Source organism: Eutrigla gurnardus (genome assembly GCF_963514095.1).
Source record: "Eutrigla gurnardus genome assembly, chromosome: 15".
NCBI classification, from domain to species: Eukaryota; Metazoa; Chordata; class Actinopteri; order Perciformes; family Triglidae; genus Eutrigla; species Eutrigla gurnardus.
Genome location: NC_139938.1, coordinates 22,984,997 through 22,996,403, shown reverse-complemented (window position 1 = coordinate 22,996,403; position 11,407 = coordinate 22,984,997). Strand labels below are relative to the sequence as shown.

Here is an 11,407-nt window from a genome sequence, read left to right as displayed (position 1 = left end):
GTCAAATATCTTAAGCTGTGGAAAACCAAATATGGGTTTCGGGGAAGACTAAATGTGGAGGAAACTAAGAGATTGGTAGCAGGAGAGAAAAGAAAAAGAAGCACACAAACAGACAAGTTCTAATCTTTATCCTGTTCTTTATTCTCGCCGAGAGCAACGGAGAGATGATGACGAGGTCCCTCTGGGTCCGACGCCTGTCCCTCCCCCTACCCGGATCGGCCTCATCTGCGGCCACCTCCACTCCACCCCAGGCCGGCACATGGTCCGGTCTCCTCCGAACTGCCAGAAGCCACCGCTCCGCAAATACCAGGGCACCCATGGGACGCAGAACAAGGGGGTAAAACCCGTAGCGGTAAGACATTCAATCCTCTTAGTTCATCACATACACAGAAACAAGGGAAAGGAGGAGATAAGTGACTACTTTGTTTTGATGATGATGGTGATGATTGAAGGAGTGATTGCAATGTGTTTTACCGAGAGGGTGCACCGAGAAAGCGGGGTGGATGGCGGAGAGGAGGAGAAAGGAGGGAGGGGGCGTGGAGGGGAGCAGGTCGAGAGACAGGAACGATGTTTGCTAAAACTGGACATTGGGTGAGAGGCTGCAGGTCCGGAGGAGGACGAGGAGGAAGGGCAAGAGGCAGAGGACTCAGACAGCATCGAGACTCATCTCCCCGGTGCCGAGAATCACCACCTGCGTGGCTATCTCAACGGACAGGTCATGCTGAGACACACACACACCCACACACACACACACACACATACACACACACACATACACAGCACACAGGCGATGTCATCAAATTTAGCCAAATTTAACCCACCAAAATTCTATTGTATGTTGATGATATTCTGATGGCTTCAAAAACTCAAGCTGACTGTAAAATAGACACTTTAGCACTGCTGAAGTTTTTAGCTGAACAAGGTCACAAAGTAAATGATGTCATTCTTAGGCATGACAGGCTTTTGCAGGCAATGGATTGCTAATTATGCTGAATTAGCACAACCTCTGCAGAGTGTAATCTATGATCAACCTATGGCAGCCAGAGATAATATTATTTGGACACAAGAGGCATGGTAACATCTACAGGCAAAGCTATTCAACACAAAGATTTGATACTAACTTTATTGGATGCTAATCTCCTACCAAAAACAGTAGCAGTGTGTAAATGTGCAGCACATACTACCGGGACTGATCCAGTTTCACGGGGAAACCGCAAAGCAAGCGAAGAAGCTAAACGCGCAGCGACAGAGGGACGGGGCTTAGATTACATTTGTGTAGCTGATACTGACACAGAACACATTGACCATGATATCTTGAAGGACATGCAGGCTACAACACCAGACACTGAGAGAACACTATGGCGAGACAAAGGAGCAAAACAAACAGACGATGCCATCTGGAGATGACCTGAGGGTAAGCCCATCCTTCCTAAAACCCTCTATCGATTTGCAGCTATTTTGAGCCATGGAATTACCCATGTCTCAACAGGAGGGATGTGGCAATGATAAGTAAATGTTTTACAACATATGGATTTCAAAATTACTCTAAAAATTTTTGTGCATCCTGTTTGATTTGATCCAAGCACAATTCACAAGGAAGAATGAGACCTAAAAGAGGAGCGTTCCCGAAAGCTGAATATCCTTTCCAAACAATATGCATGGACTTCATCGAACTAAACAAATCAGAGGGGAAGAAATACTGTCTGGTAATAGTAGTTATGTTTTCAAAATGGGTTGAAATCACACCAACAGCCACAAATGACGCTATAGTGGTAGCAAAAATCCTTGCTACTATTATTGCACTAAGATTCGGATTCCCAGAAACAATTTATTGTGATAACGGTCCACATTTCAGAAACCAAGTCATGGCTAAATTATCAGAAATGTCTAACATTCAACTAAAAGTTTCATTGCAGTTATCATTGGTATCACTGGTCATCTCTAATCTGCGTACGTGAGGGGGAGGAAAAAAATGTTAGAGGATACACAAACAACTAAAATGACAATGTTTCTTTTTATGCAAGACTAGAATATTTATAGCAAATCTGTATGCAACAAGCTATTCTTCTGTGCCTGGAAGCACAAGTCTGGTTGGATGTAATGTTTTGTAAAACTCATATTCCATGTTCACAGTGTGAGTACAGTAGTTTTCTTTTTGTATTATATGCATTGTTATGAACTGTATGAGCTCCTCTAATTCTAGTTCTAGATGCACATCACAAGATAAATATATTCTCAGTAATTTGCTTTGTCAGTACCTTTTTTAATCCACCTGTAAAATACCATGTTTTGGAGCTGAAGGGCTGACTCCAGTAATTTGATTTACTTCCAAATAAAACAATTACAGTAACGGCTTGAGTCTGTCCATCAGCTGTTACTGGATCATTAATGTGATTTCAGCTGAAGCTAAACAAATGTTGGGGTTGTTTATACCCCCATTAGTCCTTTCACTGCAGGTGTTCTTCATCAAAAACCACAGTGACTTAACACTGTCAAAACAAATGAACAGGCTTTAACCTCCAGGAGCCCAGCAGTCTGATATAATCCCTCTCACTTTACTACTCTGCTGTAATCATAGACTGATGGTTTTGAGTGCTTACCTTCATCAGATAATGGCACAGAAAGAATGGGATTTTTTAGTACACATTTACAGTATTCTGTCACTCTGCGATGACATAAGGACCAACAATACGCTACATAGGACTTTTTTATGTAATATTACAACACACAGTGTTTAGTATTGGGACATTTAGGTTTCTTGAGCAAACCTTTGGGTTGGTCCATGCAGACTGCAGTGCTGGCATCTCTTTGTTGCAGTGTTGTAATGTGGCCTGGCAGCCCAGCGCGTACAGAAGCAGTGAATTTCATGGCTCTGGTGCCTTCTGTCATTTTCTCCCAGTATTTGTGTGGGTTGACTCCGGGTCATGTGAACTTAAATGTCCACTGATATTGTTCTGAGATGTGCATGCTGGGATCGGCTTCAGACTTGGTAACACATGGTCCCAGGGCATGATGGGAGAAGCCTGTTGTTGCCCGATCCAATATCTGACTGGCCTCTTTGACCACAAACATCTCGTCTTGTGGCTTTTGCATTGGTTTGACCCGGCCACTGTTTTCTCAAAGTGATGTAGCCGCACATTTTGAAAGCGGTACAATTGGTCATCTTCTCAAAATATAACATTTTTGTAGTTATACTACCACAATAATACTCTCTGGTTACTTTTAGCTCATCGAGAAAATGAAAAGCTGATACAAGTTTGAGATGTCTATGAACCTTTGAGTATTTGTTAGCATGGTATCTGTGCTTCCTAAGTGAGCAGCAGCAGACTTGTAGCGATGACGATGAGGATTACTGCTTCATCTAAGGTGTTATGCATGAACCGTTATCTGTCAGTTATGTGTAACTGATGAGGGGACGAAGCTATACGGTCTACTAAAAGATGATATGACTGCAGCTCCGAGCTGAGTCATGCTTAAGAGCCAACATGATGTCAGGGGGCTTCGCCATCATCCAACCTTTTGTCTCTGTGGTCTGTAAGATGTAGCTTATGTCGTATAGCTCAGCAGTGGGATTAACACAGAGAAGGAGGATTCACGGAGGATGTGAGTCTACTGTTGCTAAAAAGCTGATCCATTACAACTTTTGCAGGTTCGGCTATTCCTGTCGGCATCGACGTCCAGGTGGAGAACATCGACAGCATATCTGAAGTAAACATGGTATGTGCCTCTAGGAGTTAGGCCAATCATTATACAGAGTCCTCTTTTTCTTCTGCTGGGCTTGAGCACCAGCGCTGTTTTTGTTGTATTTTTCAGGACTTCACCATGACCTTGTATTTGAGGCATTACTGGCAGGACCATCGCCTGGCCTTCAACTCCAGCAGCAACAAGAGTCGTACCTTCGATGCACGCCTGGTGAAAAAGATTTGGGTTCCTGACGTGTTCTTTGTCCACTCTAAGCGTTCTTTTATCCATGACACAACCATGGAGAACATCATGCTGAGGGTGTTTCCTGATGGCAATATCCTCTACAGTGTCAGGTAAAAAAAACTGTTTCTTTTAGGTTAAATTAAAAGAAAGTAGTAAACGATTTAAGCAGGACTAACTTTTGCTGTACAGCAACAGCGTCGCCTGTGGCCACAAATGGTAACTGCAGGACAATGTTGCATTGAATTTGCCTTTTTTTACAAACTTTTTTCAGTTTTAAATACAGAATTTACAGAGCTTTTCGCTATTAGTGAGTGGGAGGAATACATTGGCAAGTGGCCCAACATTTAGTTACCATTGAATTTTATTGAATATGGATCAACTGCATATTTATATTGTTTGTTTTTAAGGTTAGATTTAAGAGGAAGTCACATAGTCTGGCTTTAACCCTACTTGTGTATATTAATCTTATTAAATGAGTCATGATTTCAATGTTATGAAAATGTTTTCAGAAGGATGTCAACCAAGAAATAAAACAATTCACTGGACTATTAGTCCGAGGTTTAGCAGAGCCTAAAGGGAATATGAGAAGCTTTCAGACTATCTGCATCATATCCATTTCAGACACAGATGTCAACAATATGGCGTCATCCCTAACAGCTTGCTGTGGCCACAGAGCCTCTAAGGCAAAGACAAAGTGAATAACCACATTATTCATGAGAACTGTTAAAATTCAGTCCAGTACTTTTGTTTTATACCCTTTTTGACATCTTACTAGCCAGCTGACAGAGATGAATGCATGCATCTTAATTCAAATCTAACATTTTCTGTGAACACAGTTGCTGATGCTGAATTTGTCACGCTGGTGAGGTAATGTCTCGTCTTGGGTTTTTGTCTTGTCATTTCCTGTCTTATTTTGAAAATAACTCCCTTCTCGTTTCAGGTCACTTGCCCTTCCTCATGTGTTCCCTGGTCTGATGTCATCCCTGATCCCTGATTGTTGCCACCTGTTGCTCGTTATCCCTCTGTGTATTTAAGTCTGCGTCTCCCCTTGTCTTGTGCCAGTTCGTTATTCGTCTTTCGTCACGTCACATTCCATGCCACCAGAGTCCAAGTTAAGTTGTTTTTACGCCAGTTTATGTTTGAAGTCTTGTTTTCCTCCATGTGGAGTGGGTTTTTGTTTGTAGTGTTAGTTTAGGTTTTGAGTAGTCTGTTTTTCCTGGAGCTTTTGTTTTGGTACGTTTGCCACCTTTTGAGTTTTCGTAATAAAGACTTTTTTCACACTGCCCCTGCATTTAGGTCCTCCCTCCTTGCCTGATACATGACAGAATTGCTTGATTTCTGTGGGTGTTTCTTTAACTGTAAGCTGTGTTTTAGGATCACTGTGACTGCACTTTGCTCAATGGACTTCAGTAGTTTCCCTCTGGACACACACAATTGTTCTCTGGAGCTCGCGAGCTGTGAGTACAAAACTACAGTTGGGGCATTTCTTTTTGCACTTTTTCATAGGATTCATGTTTATTTTGACACATTACATTGACACATACACACACAAAATCAACTTAATGTGCTTGTCAGATATGTTTTGCTGGTAAACATGTTACACAACCTTTGATGCACTGATTTGTAATTGAAAAGCAGCAGCTAGTGCTGAGTGTACGGAATTACATACAACAGTATCCACATTATTGGATACTTTTGACCACTAATGGGAGTGTAAAGACACACTGAAAGCTCTAGGTGCATTACCAAACTCCATAAACACGCAGTAACCATTGCCATCTTTTTGCACGGACTAAATAAATCATAATCCTCAAACAGGTCGATCTGCGGCCAAAATAAATGTCTGCTTCTCCGATGCAGGATTTACTAGGCATTCTGTTTTTCTCTTTCTGAGTGGGAGATATGCTGTCTTTAATTGTTACATAGATAAAGCATGGATCCTTATCTCAGAGGAGAGTCAGGAGTCCCAATTCTGTGCGCTCTCTCCTCTCCTCTGAGAAAATCCTCCATGACTCTTCTAGAGAGGCAACATGTGAAGGAGTCACCCTTCCTTCTCTCCTCTCCTCTCTTGAAGATGCTTACAATGTGGACGACCTAATGCTCTTCTGGAAGAACGGGAACGATTCATTAAGGACTGACGAGATCATGCCCTCTCAGTTTTTTATTGAAGATTTCCAACCTTCCTCCGAGGATTCCTTCTACAGTACTGGTATGTGAGGTTTAGAGCCTTGAGGGCCCCTCTGAGTTGTACCTGCTTTGGAAACAACCAGAGACCTCCTCATTTATCCTAAAAACACAGTATGCCACAAACATCTGGGAACAGTATTATATATTCTTCATCTTCACACCTGCTGGTAGCCGCAGCAAACAAAAAATAAAAAAAATACACGAGCATAATTAAATTAGTGATAATAACAATAAAAACTAGGTATTTTTACATGGAAAATATCTGTTGTTCAAATATAATTTTGTAATGTTTTCACTTTTCCATTATAATTGCAGAGTGGGCTGATTATAAAAGTCACTGAATTGTATTTAGTTAGGGTATTAAATTATTACAGCAAAAGAACTTCAGCCTTTCATGCTTGGTTTTAAAGATTAAATGTCGTATATGTAACTAATCCTCCTAGGGCTTTAAATTTACAGTATTATGTGCTTATGTGGCATGCTGTATTATAAGTATTATAAGTATTTTCGATGTGTATGACTGATCACTTGCTTCCACTGTCACATTTCAGCTTGAGAAAGAAAGACAGAAAAAGGGGGGGATTTTTTTCTCAGTGTGAAATAATCTCCGCTTTAAGAGGTTGTTATATAATTTCAGCTCTAGACAGATCTGCCCCAGAAAATAATCACTTTCTCATCTGAGTTCTAGGTTCTCTCTCTTGTCTTGTACTTTCTGAGATTCTTGCACAATCCAGTGCCGGTGTTTAGTTTTGTTTGCAACATGTTCCAGAGTGACGGTCTTGTTGTCTGCTGCCGCTCACTGTTCTGACTGGATGCCTCGCTCCCCCGTCCTCCCCGCCCGCCTCTCTGCCTTCTCCGTTTCTCTGTTTCAGGCTGCTACAATCGGCTCTACATAAACTTCATTCTCAGGAGGCACATCTTCTTCTTCATGCTTCAGACGTACTTACCCACCATGCTCATGGTGATGCTGTCTTGGGTGTCTTTCTGGATAGACAGGAGGGCCGTACCTGCCCGAGTTTCTCTGGGTACTGAGACCATGCGTCATTGTGGCCTTAAACACATGTTGACAGTTATTTAAAAAGAAAAAAAACGACTTTTTCTGTTTTAATCAAAGGAATACTTTTGTTCAATATTCTCATAATTCTCAGTAAGAAAGTTTACTATTCCTAAAAGCCTTTTGGTCCTTTGGGTATTTTATTATGTGTATTATTTTTGTGTAATTTATTATGTCTATTAGATTTGATTGGATTATAGTAAACACTACACTACAAGTATAATATAATCCATCCGAACAACGGATAGTAAATGTTCAGGGAGGATTTTTAAGACTCCGTTGTTGTGTATCCAGGCATCACCACAGTCCTGACGATGTCCACCATCATCACTGGTGTCTCAGCCTCTATGCCACAGGTGTCTTACGTCAAAGCCGTAGACATCTACTTGTGGGCAAGCTTCCTGTTTATCTTCCTGTCTGCCATCGAGTACGCTGCCGTCAACTATTTCACTACGGTGGAGGAGATGAAGAAGCTCAAGAGGGCAAAGGTAATTTTCATTCAGTTTTTTTTTGTGGCCTAGAATATACTCCTAAATCATCAAGTGACATGTCTGTCCTGCAGAAAATCATTTCCGACCATCTGGACAGCCTAACTCTCACGTTCTGTCCTCTGTCGCTGCCGATCCCCAACTCCTTCAACGCCACCCAGGCTATGGCGTTCGATGGCTGTTTCCATGACAATGACATCGACCTGACTTCCTTCACAGAAGTCTCCAGCACCCCAAATACAGAGAGGAACACCCAGACTCGTAACTCTACCGTCTGCGGACCCACGGAGGGCATCAGGCTACGCCGCACGCACCCTTTAAAGCAACACCTCAGCTTCATTATGAGCAACAGCTACATGATCGACTCCTACTCCAGAGTCATATTTCCCCTGGCTTACCTGCTCTTCAACATCATTTACTGGAGTATGTATGCATAGTACATTCACTATGCAGAAACAATGAACAATCATTGTTATAAGAATTTTGTATAACCTCATGTCTTTAAGTTTTCTTTGTTCAGGTTACAGCTTTATGTGTTGAACTGTTTATTACTTAAGTATCCCCATGGCTGACCTAAATGTTATCAGAGGCCTGGTAGTCATGATGTCTAGTTCTGCATGAAGATTAACTGTCAATGACTTATTATCTCCTGTGCCTTTAAAAGACTCAAGTCACAACAGTGATTTGAGCACTTCCTCTGTAGCATCCTCACACGTTGTTGCATTGTAAATGCTCCTCTTGTACAAGATTAAAGTCAGATGTCGACTTTACTTATGTCTCCGATCTCCTCCTTGGGTGAATTTATTCGTTTACGGAAAAATTCTTTTAACATTTGGCGCCCAACGTGGGGCCCAATATCTGTTTCTTTTCTCCAACTACCGGACCTGAACACTTTGCAAGGCGGGCCCGGCTGGAGAGGAGAGCAGTGACGGGGTCCGAACGAAGGAGGAATCTGAGGCATCAAAAACAAATCGGGCAAACACAAAATTCCTGAGTGAGAAAGTTTTCACCATTTGGTAAAACGACCGAGATCTAGGATCTCAAAGACTGCGCCTGGTGCCAGTAATAGACGGCCAGGTTTAAAGTCCGGGGGCTACGGTCCGAAAAGCGCGGGGTTTAAAGTCCGGGGGCTTAGGTCCGAAAAGCGTTGAGGGGGTGGGAGACCCGAAAAGCGCCGCAAAGCTGTCTAGGATTGCTCGGTTTAAAGTCCGGGGGCTACGGCCCAAGAAGCAACGAGGCAATCCAGGATTCTCAACTTGCCGAGAAGGGTTTTACCAGATCGGATGAAAAGGTTTTCTACTCATTTAGCAAGACACAGAGAACTGTGTTGACAACAGTCGACCAGTTACAAGAGGAGGGATTCTCCTATCGGGTAGTTTTGATTAGGAGGGAGTCTTGCTAAGTCAGTAAAAAACCTGAGGTCAAACAAGCACCTCGAAGTACTGGGTCTGAGAACAGTATAAGGTACGTCTTTGGAACGACGATACCTACTTTGATCCCTACCTCAAAGTACTGGGTCTTGAGGCCAGTAACACGTCTTTGGAACGACGTAAACTACTTTGATCCACCAGGCCGCCTGAGTTAACAAAAAAAAGGAAAAGCACTATCACTCAGAAGACTCAAGTCACAACAGTGATTTGAGCACTTCCTCTGTAGCATCCTCACACGTTGTTGCATTGTAACTGCTCCTCTTTTACAAGATTAAAGTCAGACGTCGACTTTACTCATGTCACCGATCTCCTCCTTGGGTGAATTTATTCGTTTACGGAAAAATTATTTTAACAATCATCATCTATTTCACCATTAGGCTCAGTGTTTCACCAACAGGCTACAACAAGCTAATACTCTGTTCTGCTGTCGGATATGACCTCGAGTTTGCTCAGTGTCTGCTGAAGGTCGTAGATATCTTTTATGGTGTCTTAATCTCAAGGAGAGTTCAGTTACTTGGAGAAAATCCGAGACTGGCTGTTGTATTAAATGCCTGTTATTTTTCGGGACGTTTGAGTGTTTTTGACATGCCTGTTTTATAAGAGAAAACGTTTTATTTAAACATATATATTTTATTTCCTGATTTAGACTCAAAACATAAAATTGTATAATTACGTTGTCTTGGAAAATAAATGTGTCAAGCTAAACAATTTATTTTATTAACGTCACTTAGCTTTCTATTTATCTTTGGCAGCACACATTGATTAATATCACTGTGCGTTCATGTATATTATATAATTAAACCAGGACTACTAAGGAGATGGACATGCGTCAGGACTGTATGAAGTCCATTGAAGTCTCTGAAACAACTGCTGATACCGTGTGCTCATAAATACGTTTCTGTGAGCAGGTCTGCTTCCCAGCCTCAACCATGTTTGTAGTTTGGTAATTCAGCGCTGGATTCTGCCATGACATGAATTACTGAGTTTGAGTTTTTCAAGGAGAAAATTTGCTCAATCCGAAAGCATTGGGAATTGAGCTGGGTGTTAGTAGTAGTACCCAGTACTAACTTCTCCAGTCAAACGATACCTGCAATCAATCCCCAGATCTAGAAAAAAATGACTATTTCTATGGTTTTGCTCACAAATCAACCCAATGCAACGCGGGATTGGCCCAAATATGGGAATGCCTGCACAGAGCTCTGAACCCGCAGATGTCTGAGCCGGCAGCTAGCAGCTAACAATGCTAACACCATTAACAATGGAATCAGTGCAGACGATTTTAATCTCTGGGGAAACCAGAGGGTGTGCACTTTGTTTCCATGACAACACAGCTCCGCAGCCATGGACCGGAGAGCGAAGTTATCAGCGGTTACCGCTGGATGAGCGCTGTGCAGTACGGCAGTGATTATCCAGGGAGACACACACACAACGTGATATGATGGGTATCAAAGTATCAGCATCACTTTAAGGTATGTGACCAAAGCATCGTGCACAATGATCAACAGAAGACATTACATGGCATTGACTCAATTTGAATGAGGAAGCCACTTAAAGGCTGTTGATCTTTTGTCTCCTCCTAAGCCTTTAAGAAATGAATGAAAACCTTGCTTGTGGTTTTCTTCGTCCTCGTGCCTCCCCCTAGTGTATAGATAGATAACTACACCTATTATTCTTCTGTTTATTACATTCTCTAATTTACAGGAAATTGAAGTGTTGCCACTGATGTTTTAATGTTAATACATTATTGTTGCTTTACAGATCAAAAGGGCTTAAAATGTGTAAATAACAAATCTATGGATTACCAGGATAGGAAGGATCTAATTCAGGATGCCTTTCTTTACAACCTCCGTAAGTCTCTCCTTATTCATACTGTTATTTAGTTAATGAGCTCTCCCACTGACAGCGTGACTCCTGCTGTATTTCATTTAGGATACATATACGTTTAATATTCTGCCTAAAACAGACCGGACGTGTCGCTTTTATCTGTCATTGACATCATGACATTGCACTTTATCATCAATATCTGAGTGTCTCTTGATGGGACTTTTCAGAAATTATCTCAGTGTTCACTCCCTGAACATCTACACTCCCTCCCATGTGAGTGTGTGCGCACTCTTCAGGGTGTAACAGGATTAAAACAGTATTTGCCTGGTTATATATAAATGAATACGAAGAGCCAACAACAATGGCAATTACAAGTGTGTGTGTTTGTTTGTGCACAGGGCGAGACAGACAAGCCCCTCCCATTCCAAATCCTGAAAGATAGGTGTATAACATGGCCGACACATAATGAGAGTGCGTGACTTCTACAGTAAATGCCT

The 11,407-nt window shown here is 41.9% G+C and overlaps 1 protein-coding gene across 1 annotated transcript; it reads left to right on the top strand.

Annotated features, from left to right (window-relative positions):
• Window positions 1–3,642: 3,642 nt before the first annotated feature.
• Window positions 3,643–8,120, top strand: LOC311025682 (gamma-aminobutyric acid receptor subunit rho-3-like; the record flags this gene model as incomplete). Its single annotated transcript, XM_084028752.1, has 6 exons — window positions 3,643–3,717; window positions 3,814–4,037; window positions 5,302–5,384; window positions 6,002–6,136; window positions 6,987–7,139; window positions 7,463–8,120. Coding segments are annotated over 6 exons (897 nt in total), but the record flags the coding sequence as incomplete, so codon positions are not given.
• Window positions 8,121–11,407: the final 3,287 nt, after the last annotated feature.